Source organism: Canis lupus, chromosome 38 (assembly GCF_048164855.1).
Source record: "Canis lupus baileyi chromosome 38, mCanLup2.hap1, whole genome shotgun sequence".
Classification (NCBI taxonomy): domain Eukaryota; kingdom Metazoa; phylum Chordata; class Mammalia; order Carnivora; family Canidae; genus Canis; species Canis lupus.
The window spans coordinates 22,942,212-22,958,703 of record NC_132875.1 but is presented as its reverse complement, the minus strand read 5'-3'; the positions used below and the strand labels follow the sequence as shown (position 1 = coordinate 22,958,703).

The window sequence follows — 16,492 nt, the reverse complement described above, 5'->3', positions numbered from 1 at the left end:
CGGGAGGAATAGTGGAATCTCACGCTTGACTGTCAAGCATCTGGCATTAGCCCCCAACGGTCACTCCTTTTGAATTAGATGAGCCATGCCCACGCTCCCAGGTCTTTCAGCCATCTCCCCTGAGCCTCTTCCTATTCCCAGACTCCCTCTGGCAGCTACTGTACAAACACATAATACAAACACATCCCCCGGAGACACAGCTTTAATAAACTCAATCCATAGGGAACAGCAAAGAAGCCAGAGACCCTGTTCAGGCCCCTTTGCCCAGGCAGCCTTATTTCTCGTCCTGTCATTTAGAATTTCCAGGAGGATTTCATCTCAGTACCACAGACAGGCTGCACTGCCACATCCTCCTCTGCCCTTGGGCCCCTGAAGTTTTCTCACTTGGAATTCCCTCACCTATCCTGTGCTGAATACCTGTATAAGTGCAAATCAAAGACCAGTGAAAATCTGGCCTCCTTCTCAGAGTGCCCCCCTCCTGCACTCTACTCTGTCTTCCTATCACTCTCTGAGAACCCTTGATGACTCATAGCCACCTGTTCTGTCTAATAGCTCTATGTTACTGTCCCATCTTTCTAGTGGGAATATGGGCTCCCCAAGACTAAGACCATGTTTATGCTCCTCTACCCACAGCAGCCATTAACGTAGGGCCAGACTAGTGCACAAAAGGTACTCAGAGACCCTCCGTCTCATCACAGTAAAGGAGGGGAGGAGCTTTGGGCAGCTGGGCCAGCCCTATGATTTATACTCACATCAGCCAGCAGGAAAGCATCCACTTCATTGTGGTATGTGTCGAACAGAAGACCCAGGGCCTGCCTGGGGAGTTGGGGACAGGCAAAAGTCACAGGAGAGGTCAAGACAGACCCAGGGTACTGAGAGACCTAGTCTCTTCCTCCCTCCCCACAGCTTAGGATTCAGATTCTAGTTTAAAGGGGTCCCCACTCTTTCCATAGGTTCACCACCCCTCATCTGGAGAACGAAGGCAAAGTACTAGAGGGAAGAAATGCAACACACCCTAGAGTGAGGCTCTTCTCCTATAATACTCTTGGGTCTCATCCCAGACACCTGTAAGAACCCCTGGCCCTGGCAGAAAGGTAAGTGGGGTTATGGGTTGGGGTACCCTCACAGTTCCTGGCTGGCCCACATCCAAGATGGCACCTGCTCTCACCTGCTGATGGTCTGTTTGACTGGCCTCTCTTGTAGATGGACGAGGTAGTTCAAGGTGGAGGGGCTCTGGTCATCATTCACCTGTGTAAGAAGCGTCCTATTCAGAGAGGAGCAGTACCTTTATTGCAACCCCACGCTCCTACCCTACTCCCACTGAAGGTGTTCCATATCACCTCTGCCCACTCCACGTCCCCATCCCTGTGCAGCCTCCCGAAAACCCAACCCCCGCACGAACCGTCCGGGCCAGGTCACTGCGTACAGCTTTCTGCTCCATCAGCTGTAGCCGGATGTCGATGTCAAACTTGCGACAATACTGAATGTACTCGTGGCTGCCCAGGGCATGCTTGCTGGTGGAGTGGGGGGACAAGACCATTAGCGCCCTGGGGACTCAGTGGGAAGGGGGATGTATACCTTAATCCCAGGAAGAGAGAAATAGGGAGAAGGGGGCAGTGAGGAGGTACTATCTGAGCTCCTGGAAATCTATCATTATAGAGCTCAGGGAAAGAAATGGAAGTCTGTCTAAAAAAAGCCATCTAATAACTTGTAACCTTAGTCTACACAAACACAGACTTTCCCAGGCATTTATTACCCATATCATCATCACAACAATCGTCCCAGGGCTGGGCCTTCTGGAGTGAGTGGGGAACAGAGACTTCTCAGGGGGACAGTGATGGAACCTCATTCTCTTGGCTCAGTATGCAGGACACTCTGGAATGCACCTGTGCTCTGGCTCGGGTGTGGTGCTCCCTGAGAGACACTCTCCCCACACCGTGGCCCTCATCTCCTGCCCCCCCTACCATCAGCGACTGGGGTGCTGAGGCCAACCAAACAAACCCACCAAGATTCTAAGTCTGTTATTCCCAAGGCCAAAAGAGTCTGCTTCTCCCCTCCCTCTGTGGGTCCTGTCCGACTGTGATTAACACAAATCTCTACAGACTTCCTTACCCACATCCACCTGCAAGCCATTCACTGCTCCAGCAACAACATATGAGACCCTGTCTACCCACATTTCGGAGGAGGCCACAGGAGTCCATCCGTAAGCCAGACTTTTCCTCCCTCCCAAATCACACCATAGTCAGAAAGGAAACCCAGGATAAGGGGTAGAGTGAGTCTGTCCTGCAGGCCAGCATTGCAGGCCTGGGCTGGGTCCCAGCAGCTGGGTAACAGAAGCCGGAAAGGGACTTCCTTCCTCAGTAGAGCTGGGAATCTAGGCCAGAAATGGAGGGGAGAGGAGAGGAGTATGTGCAGAAGCCCAAGAGGTACTGGCCTGAGACCAGTCTGGGTCCAGCTAGGACCAAGCCTTGGATCCAGGCTCCAACCTACCAAGGCTGAGCAGTAGCTAAACCCTGGGGGCGAAGCGGCTGGGCTGGTGTGTCTGGTGGGAGTGCCCCAGGAGGAAGGAAGAGTGAAGTGGGGGTGGAGGAGGCAGCAGGAAACTCAGCCCTCCCCTGGGACTGTCTCAAGGTTCTTATCTGAGAGCAGCTTGCATCCTGGACCCACCGCGCCCCTTCAGCATCAGCCCCTGCTAGGCATGAGTAGGAAACCACAGGGTTTCCTTGGGAGCTAACAGCCTTCTGGAATCCCCAGGGAGTCTGTCCATCCCTACCCAAGACAGCTGTCTTGCGCTCAGAGGTCTAAGCTTTTCTGTCAGGTGGGAGGGAAGGGAAGAGCCTTGGTGGAAGAGGGGGGCTTCTGAACCAAAAGTGACGGACACTGGGGTCCCCTGGGGACTTAACTGACCTTCTCTATGGAAGGCTTTCCTCTGTGTGTATTCGGCTTAAAGGGTAGGAGGGGCATGACCCCAGGACCACTGATCAGTTGCACCTCACACTAAACACTCCAGCTAGGTCTTGGCAGGACATCAGAATCTGGCAGCTTATCTACCACCTTCAGCCCTGGAGGCTCAAAGACTTTGGAGTGTCCAGCTTTCTTCCGTTTGGGCTGGTCCTTCTCTGCTCACTGGGTCATTCTCACATTCAGTCCTTACTACATTTCAGGGAAGAAACTGAGGATTGGGTTTTACAAGCCAGAACCCAAACCAGCCCTACTGCTGTGACCCATTATGCCCCTTATTCCCTTATAAGAGTGCCTGGGGCGCTCTCTACCAGGGGACCCTGAGTCTAGCCCCTCTTATTCCTCCAGGGAAAATGAGTACACATGGAACACACTTGAATGGTGGTCCTGGAGTGGCACCACAAAGGCCCTGCCCTTCCTTTCCCCAGAGTGAAAGAAACCAGTCAAGAACTGCTCTAGCCAGGGGCACCTGGGTTGGTCAGTGGTTAGGCGTCTGCCTTTGGCTCAGGTTGTGATCCTCGGGTCCTGAGATCAAGTTCTGCATCAGGCTCCCCATAGGGAGCCTGCTTCTCCCTCTGCCTGTTTCTCTGCCTCTCTCTGTGTCTCTCATGAATAAATAAAATCTTAAAAAAAAAAAAAAAAAAAAACTGCTCTAGCCATTGGTCAAACATCCTTGCATCTAGAGAGAGTGCTGGCACTCCTGAGGCACTCCTAAGGATGGAGATCCAGGTCCCTCCTTTCCCCACTGCCAAGGCTGCTTTCTCTGAGTGGCCAGAGGAAGCAGGCAGTAGGCAGCCAGAATCTTAGGGAGGAAAGCACATCTTTGTTTTTTTCTCTTATCTGCTGCCTTCTGGCTGATTCTAAAGCCTGCCACACAGCCCAGGTGGTGTACCCTCTCCGCAGCCCTGCCCCAGCACCCAGAGCCCCAGGGCAGCGGATAGGGTTTAGCTGTAGCTGGTCCACCTCAGACTTTCCAGGAGGCTGCCCACTGGCAAGGCACTGGATGGAGAGGAGCTGGAGGCAAGCCTTTGCTGAGGAGGATAACCAGCTGCACATGCCAGCAGGGGAAAGGCTTAGGGGCAGGGAAAGGGGGAGGAGGGAACCATTGTAATTTCTCCACTAAGTTCCATAAGGGCATTTCTGCCCAGTCCTCCATCTGTCCCCGGCCACAGAGACACACCGTCTAGGAGAAGTAGCCCCTGACAGTCCCCTCCACCCCCACCCCCCGGCCCCACACACGCATCTCTCCACATGCAGACGTCTGCAAGCAGATAGGACTTCATCTTTGCCTGGTCCCAGCTCCAAGCTCTTTCCACAGCAGACTTGGCTCAGAAGCCGACCAGCCCTGCTGGAAGACACAGTGCCTGGGGAAAGTGCGACGTGGCTGTGCAAGGGCCCAGAAAGTGTGATCAGGGAGGAGCTGCCGGCCCCAGGCCACAGCCCAGCACCACCCTGAGGGAGCCCCCTCCCAATGCTACCACCCAGAAGGTAGGTGCCACCTCCTATCCGCTTTCCTGACAGTTCACTTACTTCTGCAGGAACTCCTCGAGCCCACAGGGCTTCAGCACGAAGTCCCCCACGTCCACATCCCTCAGTTCATCATGGGTATAGCACAGGGTCTGGTGGATGAGCAGGTCTACAGTGGAAGAACCTGTAAGGGGGGGGGCAGGGGAGCAATGATGAGGAGTGCCAGGGCAGGCAGGGCTCAGGGTCCCCATGCTGATCCCCCTGTTCCTGACTAAGCACTCTTCAGCACAACTGCTATCCAGAGAAAGCAGGCAAACACACAGTCTGGGCTTGGGGAAAGTGACTGTGGGGCCCATAAAACTGGCCCTGGAGCCAGTCCCCTGGAGGAGCTTCCCCATTGCCCCTCATCAGGGGGCCATAGGTGGGGTGGGAATTGAGGTCACACTACTGTCCTCCGTGGCCCCCCCCCTCAAGGGTTACTCATCCACCCTCCCCACTTACAGTTGCAGGTAAAAGTGAGTGGCTCCTGTAGGCTGTCACACAACACAGTCACCTTCAGGTTGACCTCATCCCCAAGGTGCTCTGGGCTCGGGGTGACAGCACTCCAGACATAACCGGTGAGGGAGTAGTCTTGGATGTCAGAGCCAGATCGAAGGCTGTGCAGGAAGAGAGGGAGAAGGACCCTCGCTGTGCCTTCAGAAGAGAGCAGTCGAGAAGACACCTGCTGGGACCCTCCCACCCTGAGGCCAAGGGCTCTTCTGTCGCTGCTCAGCCTGGCTCTCCAGGCCTGCAGGCCAGGATGGGGGAAGTGGGGAAGCTGCTCCTGGAAACCTTGCTCTCGACATATTGGCTACAGTTACAAAATGTTGCCCAAGCCCCACTGCATGGTAGGGACAGTTCTACAGTGACAAAGCTTTCCCTGCTAAATTCAAAGGGAAATTCTCCTGGCTCCATTTCCTTTCTCTTTTAGCTCCAGGTAAAATACTCTTAGCTCTATCAGTGGTGCATTTGCTCCTGAGGGAAACCAAGCCTGAAGCCACTAGGATAATGTGACTGTTGGATGGAGGGTTCATAAATGTCCAAAATGTGAAACTTCTAAGATTTCAAAAAGTCCGCCGACACCTGTTGTTGGAAGCACCTCGTAGCTGTGAATTGAGATTTATTCAGTATGACCCTCCTTCCTTCCTAGAGAAAGCTCTGAATGGGCTGGCCCTCCTCCCCAGCCCCTAAGAGCCCTCCCAGGCACCCCATTCATGAACTCTTACATATCCAGCATGTGGCAAAATGCAGCAACTTCCTCATCTCTTTCCTCTGAGACCTCAAATAATTCATGGCCGTTGGCAATAGTATGGGGCCGTGAGTCCACCTTTAAGAGAAGAACAGGCGACTCAGCACCTTTTCCCTTACGGCACCCTGTTCCCACAGGTTGCTCCCAGATCTAAACCCTGAAACTCTGGATGTAAAGGCTTTTCAAGCATTGAACATTCGGGGGCACAGGAAAATGTGGGAAATTTAGGAATAATACATCTGCTGTCCTAGGAGACCAGGAACCAAGCAGAAAGAGAGAACCTGACGCTGTAAGTTTGGGTGGGACGGACAAGGTGTGGCCAAACCTCCTCTCCCGGGGTTGGAGGCAGAGGCGCGGCATCTAATAAGCTCAACCCAGGTGAGGCAGCACATAGCACTGCTGGGTCGCTGGGCGGCTTTCGGGGGGGTGCTCCCAGGGGTGTGGCGGAGAGCTCTGCAGACGGCTACTCTTCCCGGGCCTGGTGTGGAGGCCAGAGCACGTGGGCGGCCCAACCGTGCCCACGGAGGCTGGGCTCTGGGCAGAGGCCCCGCACCCACCGCAGGAGGCGGTGACAGACACACAGGCCTCCTCGGCCAATGCTATTCGAGCAAGAAAGTCTTCAGGCCGCTTCCTGGGCAGGAGAGAACCCGGAGGAGGCTTAGCTCCTCCTGGTTCCCGAGAGGCTTAGGTTCTGCCCGGCTGGCACGTCGGGGAGCCCGTCCGGGCCCCGTTCCCACCGAAGAACACGAGGGCGGTGGCGGGGGTTCTGTCAGCGGGGCCTCGGCGTCCCTCCCGGCGCAGAGCAGCTGGCGGCCGGCGGCTGGCGGCTGGCGAGCGCCTGCCAGGCCTGCGGCGGGGCCCGGGGAGGAGGAAGGGTGCGGGGAGCGGGCATGGCAGGTCTCCCAGACAGGCCTGCCCAGAGGTGCCGGGGTCCGGGGGCGCGGCCACTGCCACCAGCTGCTTCCGGGGAGCTCCAGGCCTCACCTCTCACGGTCTCGTCCTGCCCACCCCTGGGGCAGATGGCAGCAACTGAGCTCCGCACTTGAATATCCAAATTGTTTCCTCTGAGTGCCCCCTCTCATTAGCCCTGCTCCGGGGAGGGCGGCAGCGGGGCCCTGGCACGTGAGGCCCTTGCTCTGCCAAGTTCCAGCCCGGGTCCCACTCACAATAGTGCCACTGTCAGCAATTAGCCCCCAGAAGTGAGGCAGAGAGGCTGACGGAGACGGAGAGACAGGAGGGGCAGGCCGGGGAGAGGAAGAGCGTGGCTACCGAAGGCCATTCTCATGCCCCCAGTACCACTCCCTGGCTCCACAAGAAAACAAAAGCCACTTACGTTTGCCCTGCTGGCAGGCCCTGGTGGCATCGCCCGACGCTGGCTGGGGGAGTCTGCCAGGCAGAGGCTGGCAGTGGGGGTGCCAGGCTGGCATGTGGAGCCCACCATTTCCAGGGCTGGCCCCGCAGGCCTGGGATAAGGAGGGTCCCTCCGTCTGAAAGCCCGGTGGAGGCGGGGCGGCGGGATAGGCCGAGGGCCCGAGAGGTGCCCCCTCCGGGTGGGATGCGCCCCTGCCCCGAGCTGAGGTGGGGGGGACCAAGGCCGCATTTCCCCCCCTTAGAACTGGCACGAGCTCTTGGCTCTGCCCTAGCTTCTTCCAGGACACGCTGGACCCAGGGCCCCCTCAGAACCCTGGTGACACACGGGGGTGACGGGGAAGGGTGAGGCCGTGGGAGGAGGCAAGAGAGATAGGGAGCAACAGAGGTGACCACCTACCCGGGTGGCCTGCCTCCGAGCAGGCCCAGCTCTGGGCGAGGAACTCGGAGCTGGGAACAGGAATCTCCCTGTCCCTATAAATAGCGGGAGCAGCCCCACCTCTCACAGCAGGGCCTTTAAAAAGCCCTGAGCTCCAGAGTCGTGCCTTCTCCCAGAAGCTGATTCTGCTCTGAGGGACTCTCTTAGCAGCAGCACAGGAAGGAAGGACCATGTGGCTTTTCCAGAGTTGTGAAGGATCCCAATTGCTGGGACACACGGTGGGAAAGCCCCTGTGTCCCTTAGACAATGGATAAGGAGGAAACAGGGATGGAATGAAGTGGCACGCCATTCCTACGGAAACCTCCAGCCACAAGGGTACCTCTTGACTCCTTTTGGGGTCAGGGCTTCCAGACCCAAGGGTGAAACTCCAAGTGTCCTCAGGTCCCACCCATGGAGATGCTACTGATACTTTTTAAATCAGAAAAAAAAAAAAAAAAAAAAAAAAGATCAAAGCTGCCCTGGAACCTACCCTGTGCTTCTATGTAGATACTATGCCATTTTACACTATCCACTCATGAAAATAAAATCATTATTGTCATACTGCATTTCTTTTAAATATTTTTTAAAAGATTTTATTTATTTATTTGTGTGTGTGTGTGTGTGTGAGAGAGAGAGAGAGAGAGGCGCAGAGACAGAGGGAGAAGCAGGCTTCATGCAGGGAGCCCGACGTGGGACTCGATCCCAGGACTCCAGGATCACGCCCTGGGCCAAAGGCAGGTGCTAAACCGCTGAGCCACCCAGGGATCCCCTCTTTTAAATATTTTTACTGTGAAAGGAGGTAGACGGTGGCCACGGCAGCACAACAATGTGAATGTCGCTAATGTCACCGACCATACTTTGCAGATTGGCCAAGATGGTAAACCTTGTTATGTATATTTTAGTGCAGTGAGAGAGAGAGAGAGAGACACGGAGGGAGACAGAGAAATAGAACCAGAGAGGAGAGGGAGAGAGAGGGAGAAAGGCAGAGCCGGGGGTGGGAAGGGAAAGATGGAGACACAGAGGGAGGCAAAGCAAGGACCAAACTTTGGGACAGGAAAGACCAGAGCTGTGTGCCTAGGACTATCAGGCAGACTTCTTGAGCACGAAACACTGGTTAATACTGTGACTGAGCCTCAGCACTACAGCACTTTGGGCAAAGCAGGTCAGAAAGCAGAAGCAACCTGCTCCAGCCCACAGGGTCATTCAGCCACAGAGTCACAGAGAATCCCCTGAGCCCGGTGCGGAACTTACCCTGTGAAGCGAGCACATGCTAGGAACCGACATCACAAACACCTGCCCTGGCAAGGGCTGTTTTGGTACAAAGCTCAGCCCTGAAAAGGAGCCACATCTCTAGTGGTGTCCCTCTTCCTCTCCCCAGCCAGGGCCCAGGGGCCAGAAGACAGGGGAGAGAGGAGGAGAGGTTGACAGGGTGAGCCGGTAGCAGATTCGAATTTGGAACAACAAAGATTCAGAAAGAAGGCCCACTCTCTGTGTCCGAGTGGCACTGGGAGGGGAGGCAGAAGGGACACACTGAGGTCCTCACCGGGGCAGCGGAAATCCGGCGGTTCTTGCCTGGTGTCGTATTCTTTCCATTGGCATAGCGGGAGGCATAGGTACGGGGAGGCACCTGAGGGGGCATGGTCTTGCTCCGGGCCACGGGTTTTCCGGGAGTGTCCTTGCCGCTGAAGTCCAGGGGCCCCCGGCCCTCCTTCCAGCCCCTGGTGGTGTCACGAAACATCTCTGTATCATAGGTGGACTTGAGGTTGAGCCGTGTGATCGCATCATTGATACCGTCATAGTCCACAGGCCCGAGCAGGCGCCCCGGAGCCCCACCCCCCAGCTCCTCTTCCTCTTCCAGGATGCGACGCCCCAGCAGCTTGCCTGGAGGCTGCTCTGCCAAAGAAAAGGTGTTGACGTCATTGGGCTGGGAGGTCTTGGAGGATGAGGGAGACCCCTTTCTGGGAGGTAGGGGAGGGGTGTCCCAGATAGAGACTCGGGGCGGCAGAGGAGGTGGGGACAGTTTCTTGGAAGAGCCATCTATGTCCCCCTGTCCTGGGGACAAAGAGAGTCCCTCATCTGAACCATCGAAAATGTAGAGATAGTCTCCAGCCAGAGAGCCTTTGGGCCAGGGATCTGGGCCAGGCTGGGAGCCCTGGGAGGTAGAGTGGTTGGGTAACCCCTCCTGCGGGGAGAGTGAGTTGTAATTGAGGGTAGGATCAGAGCCAGAAAGACCACGTAAGAGCTTGAGGTCCTTCTGCCTTCCTGCCGGCTTGCTGTAGAAGTCTAGGACAGGCTCGTCCCAGCTGATGAGAGAGGAGTCTGTGTTCTGCTTGGCTCTGCTTTCCTCCTTGTCGTGCCGCAGCCGGGACAGTGCATCATACTCCATCTGCAGGGCTTCGGCCATGGCCAGCTCTTTGCGGCTGATGCCCACTGACTCCAGGGACTTCCAGTGTTCCCCACTGCCCTGAGTCGAAGACATGGTGAGGACGGGGGATGGAGGAGATAAGGAAGTCTTTTACTTTCTCTCAGTGTCAGGTGTGCAGGATTCCAGCATGGTGTCTGGGCACCTGCAGGTGAGGGGTTGAAAACATCAATCACTCAGTCACAAAAAGGCTTGAATTAATAACGTGACTTAGGTGACATCATCTGGGTCACTGCCTGCTCCTCGAGTGTCTACAGCAGATGGGAAGAAACAAAAAAATGGAGAGAAGAAATGCAGACAACTCTATCCATTTAATACATCCATTCACCTTTCCATTTATCTATAGATGTCTGGTCCCTCACTCCCACATACCCTGGGAATGGCAGAGGAGGTCCGGTCCTCTCTCTCCCATGTACCCTGAGGGAGGAAGGAGGCACCTTGCATCAGGCGAGAGAAGACAGAAAAAGGGGCTCTTCAATCCATTTAAAGAGGACCGCTCTCATACACTGCTGGTGGCGAATATAAAATGGGGCAACCACTTTGGAAAACAGGCAGCCTGCTGAAAGGTAAACATCCACCTACCATATGACTCAATTAACCCACCCCTAGTCACTTACCCAAGAAAACTGAAAGCACGTATCTTCACAAAGACTTATACGCATATTCGCGGTGGCCTTATTTGTCATATCCCCAAACTGGAAACAACCCAAGTCTGTCCATCAACAGGGGAATGGATTAAACAATGCGATTCTGTCCACGTAATGATACTAACTCAGCCACAAAAAATGAGTTACCGGCACATGTCCTAACACGGATGCATCTCAAAATAACTATTCTGCGTAAAAGCAGCTAGACAAAAAAGCACGAATATGTAGGATTCCATTTATATAAAATCCTGGAAAATGAAAACTCTACAGTGATAGCAGATCAGTGGTTAACTGGGGAAAGGTAAGGTGGGAAAAGAGGCATGGATGACAAAGAAGCTTTAAAGGACACTTTTGGGGATGATAAGTATGTTCATTATCTTGATTGTGGCAAAGGTTTCTTGGGTATATAAATACGTCACAATTTACCAGATTGCACATCTTAAATATGTACAGTTTATTGTATGTCCATTATACCTCAGTAAAGCTATAAAGTGAAATAGAGTCCAATGAAACAGACTTTGTAATTACTCAGACTGCACTAAGTTCCTCCCCAAATAAACCAATGTGAGTAATAAAACAAAGCCTGGCAACAGGTGAGACCCAGATACCTGACGGATTACAGGTGTGCCACATCGATTCCCCTTGGCCCTCAGGACACCAGACAGGAAGCCAGGACCTCCAGGCCAGCTGCCACTGGCTGAAAGCAGCCCCCTTCATGTACTCCAGCGTTAGCATCCTTTTCTTTAGAAGCCATGACATGAAGATAGCCCTGAATGAAGGCTAGCCTGGCCCAGCAGTTCTCAACCCTGATTACACATTAAAAACACCAGGGGTCCTTTTTAAAAGTACTGATACCTGGGTACTCTTAAGAGTGTCTAATTTAACTGGTCTGCCGTAGAACAGTAGTATTTTTTTTTTTAAACGCCAAGAGATGCTGGTCTATAGCTGGAGCTAAGAACCACAGACTTATGTGTATATATGTTTCGGTTAGGTTGTGAGGTGAGTGTGAAGTAGCCACTTCAGATCCTTTTTGCCAGCAGCTAAGAAGTTCATGATTTCATAAAATTATCTAAAATTATTCATTCTTGGACAGCCTGGGTGGCTCAGCAGTTTAGTGCCGCCTTCAGCCGAGGGCCTGATCCTGGAGATCCAGGATCAAGTCCCACATCGGGTTCCCTGCATGGAGCCTATTTCTACCTCTGCCTGTGTCTGCCTCTCTCTCTCTCCCCATGTCTCTCATTAATAAATAAATAAAATCTTTAAAAAAAATTACTCATTGTTGTACTGCTTTATCCAGCAGGTAATTAACATGAAGCATGTTGTTTTTCTTTTTCTTTTTTTTTTTTTAAGCATGTTGTTTCTTATGATTCGAAAGTTGAAAACATCAAAAGGACAAAAGGTTCAGACAGATACTGGGTGGCAAGTTCCATCAGCTCCCAAATGAGTTAGGATGAAGGTATCACTTGACCTGAGGTGCCCGCCCTGATGGTCTCCCCATTAGGCCCAGGCGAAGAACCCTGTCCACAGAGGGCTGTGGCTGGCTGGCTTAGTGAATCTTTTTTTTTTTTTTTTTTAAGATTTTATTTATGTATTCATGAGAGACACACACACACAGAGAGAGGCAGAGACACAGGCAGGGAGAAGCAGGCTCCATGCAGGGAGCCCGACGTGGGACTCGATCCCGGGTCTCCAGGATCACGCTCTGAGCCAAAGGCAGACGCTCAACCACTGAGCCATCCAGGCATCCCTGGCTTAGTGAATCTCAGCAAGTAGTTCGCCGAAGACTGAATAGCCCAAGCCCAGCTTTGGGGCATATGAAGTGACTCTCTGCCTTTTGAGATCTACATCCTTCAACAACTTCTTACAGATTACTTTTTACCAACAGAGGGTAAGAGGGAGTCTTACTATTTGAAATTCAAAGGAATTGGATGAGCAGATGGAGGTACCCAGAACACAGTTGCTGGGAGTTAGGAAACTGGCCCCAGGAAAAGGTTCTTGTACACCTTAGATAGGAGACACCAAATAAATGCTCCAGCTGGACCAAGCATTTCATTCCAGAGAATACTGAGACTTAGGGGTGCCTACATGGCCTCATTTTCAGACAGACACACACACACACCCAGCTGTCTCTTCTCTGGCTGTATAATTTCCTGGACTGAAGTTTCTGGGCCTCTCTGTCCCTCTAGAGAAGTCAGGTCAACCTGTGCTCACCTTGCTGTCCTTGGGGTCACAATCTCCAAAAGGCAGAGTCTCCATCAGCAGTAAACACCAGGAACATCAAGTGTGAAGTCACCATGACAGCTGGGACGAGCCCTGAACACCTGCTGTCCTGGGATGAGGCTGATGCTTAGGACTCCCAGGAGTCTCTGTCCCCGTGGGCAGCTCAGCCCCTGACCATCTCTGGGCTCCAATCAGTGCCGAGGCTGATCAGTACATTGATTCTGGGACCCCAGCGTCAGTGCAGCTCCCCTGGAGCTCAAGTCCCACAAGGATGTGAGACACACCCTCCCAGTGCTCTCAGGGCTGGGCTGCCACTCTCTGTCACCCCCTTAACCACCCCAAAGAGGCTAGACCTCTGCTGAGATTCAGAGAGGGCCACAGAGCCGATGACCTCAGAGGCATAGTCCCTCTTATCTCCCCCTCTTCTCCACTCAGATGTGGGGCCTTCAACAAAAACTTCCAGGTCTGATTGGCCTTGGGTAATAGAAATTCCTTCTTCTAGTCATGGATGGCTGAATGAATGATTGCTCTGTCCTGAATATGCTGAACACCAGGCACAGGGAGTACAGCTCTGCCTACCCTGAGTCCAGCTTGATCCCAAATCTTTCCTGCCTGGAAGCTCTGTGTTTGGTAATTCATCTCTGAGATGGCTCTGAAGCTCAGAGGAACAGCTTCTCCTTGCGTTTCACTGGGCCCCACATCAGGTTATTTTACCTGCAGGACAAGACCCATGAAACAAAACTCCTGACTACAATAATAATAATAAATCAAATGGTTTTATTTTATTTTTATTTTTTTTAAAGATTTGATTTATTTATTCATGAGAATACACAGAGAGGAGAGAGAGAAGCAGAGACACAGGCAGAGGGAGAAGCAGGCTCCATGCAGGGAGCCTGATGTGGGACTCGATCCCGGGTCTCCAGGATCACACCCTGGGCTGAAGGCGGCGCTAAACCGCTGAGCCACCGGGGCTGCCCCAATCAAATGGTTTTAGAAAAAAGTTTATAGACCCCTATTCAACTGGAAACAGGAAGCATTTCTTTTCCACTGTTTTTCCAATCATGCTTTTTACCATAAATTCCATTCATTTTCTCTCCACAATAAAAAAGACTTAGGGACACCTAGGTGGCTTAGTTAGTTAAGGTGTCATCTCCTGATTTTCGCTCAGGTGGTGATCTCACGGTCGTCGAGCCCCACAGCAGGCTCTGCGCTGGGCATGGAGCCTGCTTGAGATTCTCTCTCCCCCTCTGTGCCCCACAACCCCGTTTGCATGTATACTTTCTCTCTCTCTTGAAAGAAAAGAAAAAAGAAGGATTTGCCTTTGCCAGGCACCACTATGAAGAGGAAAACTGAAGCTATTGGAAATAATCTCTCTCAACTTCCTGCAGCTCTCATGCATGAATTTATCCACACTTGCATGCAGTCTCCCTTTCTTCCTTTTGGTCTCGGGGAGAGTGGGTTCCTGCCTCCTGCTGAGGCACAACCTTCTTGTCCTCTTGCCCCATTCACTGGATCTCCTCCGGGATCATATCCCTTCCCCCACTGTACCTTTGCCCCTTCTCCTTAATGAGGTCTCTCTCTTCAGCACATACACATGTTCAGACTGCTTCTAGCCTTAAAAAGAAAGTATGAGAAAACAACAACAAAAACCCCACACCCTACACCCTAAGCACCTTCTCTTGCCTTTTTGTCCTCCAGCCAGTATCTTTTCTGTTCCTCCTTCCCAGTAGGCTCTCCAAGAGCACAAGACACATGTACTTTCCCAATTCCCATTTACCCTTCGATTTACTGTAATCTGGCTTCTGTCCCCATCCTTCCAACAAAAACCACCCCAGGAACAATACCCAGGCCATCCAATTCCACATGCCTTTTTTTTTTTTTTTTTTAAGATTGTATTTATTTGCGAGTGAGCAAGCACAAGTGGAGGTAGGGGAGGGGCAGAGAGGGAGAGGCAAACCCCCTGCTGGACAGGGAGCCTGTGCATGTGGGCCTCAATCTCAGGACCCTGAGATCATGACCTGAGCTGAAGGCAGATGCTTAACTGACTGAGCCACCCAGGTGCCCTTCCACAGGCATTTCTACTGACCCAAACATGGCTGCTGCATTTAGCTTTCCAGACCCTTCCCTTCTTCCCTAAACTCTTTACCCCTTGGCTTCCATGACACTTTTTTCTTCTTGTTCTCTACCTCCTTCTTTGTCCACCCCTGAAATGCTGGTGTCAGGACTCCGTTCTCAGCCACTGTTAACACCCTCTGCTCGGGCAACCTTGCGTCTCATCTCTGATGCGTCCCACTCATGCGCTGGAGTGTATCCAATGGTGTATCTTGCCCTCAAGTTTATGTGCCCGCCCATATCTCAAGCCCCAAATGCCCCAAAACTGAACTACCACCTTGTCCTTTCCTTCCCACAACCCCTCCACCCTCCTGGTTCCCCACCTCAGCAAAGGGCACAAGCCAGTCCTCCAAATTAGAAACCCTACAGCCTCCCTGGATTCGTCCTTTGCCGTGTCCCCATAGCCAGTCAACAAAGTCTTCCGGCTCTTCCTCATTAAGTGACTTTGCCTCTTTTGTATTCCTGAATCTAGTCCTTCCTGCTAGATGCCCTAAGGAAGCCCTTATCTTCTCCCATTTGGGTTATTACAATAGGCTCCTCACAGTTCTTCCTCCTAATCTGCCCCTCTCATAAGGCATTCTCCCCAGAACAGCCAGAGGGCTCTTTCTGAAAGGTAAACCTGATCATCTCACTGCCTGCTTCCACACCTTCAAAGGCTCTCTATTTGCTTCCTTTATCACCACCCCCCATCTTCCTTTCAGCTGTAGTCATTCACTGCCAGGGACCCAATACCTTGCTGACTTGTTCAACATCCTCCTTCCCCTGGGCCTGCCCTTCCCAATTCCCTTTTGCTTTCTGCCTGTGGGACTCTAACTCACTCCTTAGCCTTTGCTCAGACATCACGTTCTCCAGGAAGCTTTCTCTTAGTCCCAGATGGGATTAAGGGCCGCTTCTTTATGCTCTCAATAGTAACTTGTGCGTACCTCAAATATAGTCTTAAAATAGTTTATTCAAAATTAAATAAGCATCAATTGCACTACTGGGTATTTACCCCAAAGATACAGATGCAGTGAAATGCTGGGACCTGCACCCCAGTGTTTACAGCACCAATATCCACAATAGCCAAACTGTGGAAGGAGCCTCGATGTCCATCGACAGATGAATGGATAAAGATGTGGTTTATATATACACAATGGAATATTACTCAGCCATCAGAAAGGACAAACACTCACCATTTGCTTCAACGTGGATGGAACTGGAGGGTATTCTGCTGAGTGAAATAAGTCAATTGAAGGACAGTCATCACATGGTTTCACTCATATATGGAATATAAGAAATAGTGAGGGCAGCCCCGGTGGCGCAGCGGTTTAGCGCCGCCTGCAGCCTGGAGCGTGATCCTGGAGTCCCGGGATCGAGTCCCACATCAGGCTCCCTGCATGGAGCCTGCTTCTCCCTCTGCCTGTGTCTCTGCCTCTCTCTCTCTCTGTCTCTATGAATAAATAAATAAAATCTTAAAAAAAAAAAAAAAAAGAGGGATCCCTGGGTGGCACAGTGGTTTGGCGCCTGCCTTTGGCCCAGGGAGCGATCCTGGAGACCCGGGATCGAATCCCACATCGGGCTCCCAGTGCATGGAGCCTGCTTCTCCCTCT

At 52.5% G+C, this 16,492-nt stretch overlaps 1 protein-coding gene across 5 annotated transcripts in view; it reads right to left on the bottom strand.

The window, feature by feature from the left end:
• Window positions 1-16,492, bottom strand: part of PIK3C2B (phosphatidylinositol-4-phosphate 3-kinase catalytic subunit type 2 beta) — a 65,730-nt gene that overhangs the window by 31,927 nt on the left and 17,311 nt on the right. For 3 of the 5 annotated variants that reach the window (XM_072814763.1, XM_072814764.1, XM_072814765.1), the window contains exons 2-8: window positions 9,046-10,069; window positions 5,694-5,794; window positions 4,930-5,084; window positions 4,492-4,612; window positions 1,403-1,514; window positions 1,169-1,248; window positions 753-816 (exon numbers count right to left, since the gene is read on the bottom strand). In XM_072814763.1, coding sequence (XP_072670864.1) covers window positions 753-816; window positions 1,169-1,248; window positions 1,403-1,514; window positions 4,492-4,612; window positions 4,930-5,084; window positions 5,694-5,794; window positions 9,046-9,981 — 1,569 coding nt within the window. In that variant the 5' untranslated portion in view covers window positions 9,982-10,069. Of the gene's footprint in view, window positions 1-752; window positions 817-1,168; window positions 1,249-1,402; window positions 1,515-4,491; window positions 4,613-4,929; window positions 5,085-5,693; window positions 5,795-7,049; window positions 7,532-9,045; window positions 10,070-16,492 lie in introns of those variants that run through there. The other 2 variants (XM_072814766.1, XM_072814767.1) reach the window with 2 other exon arrangements.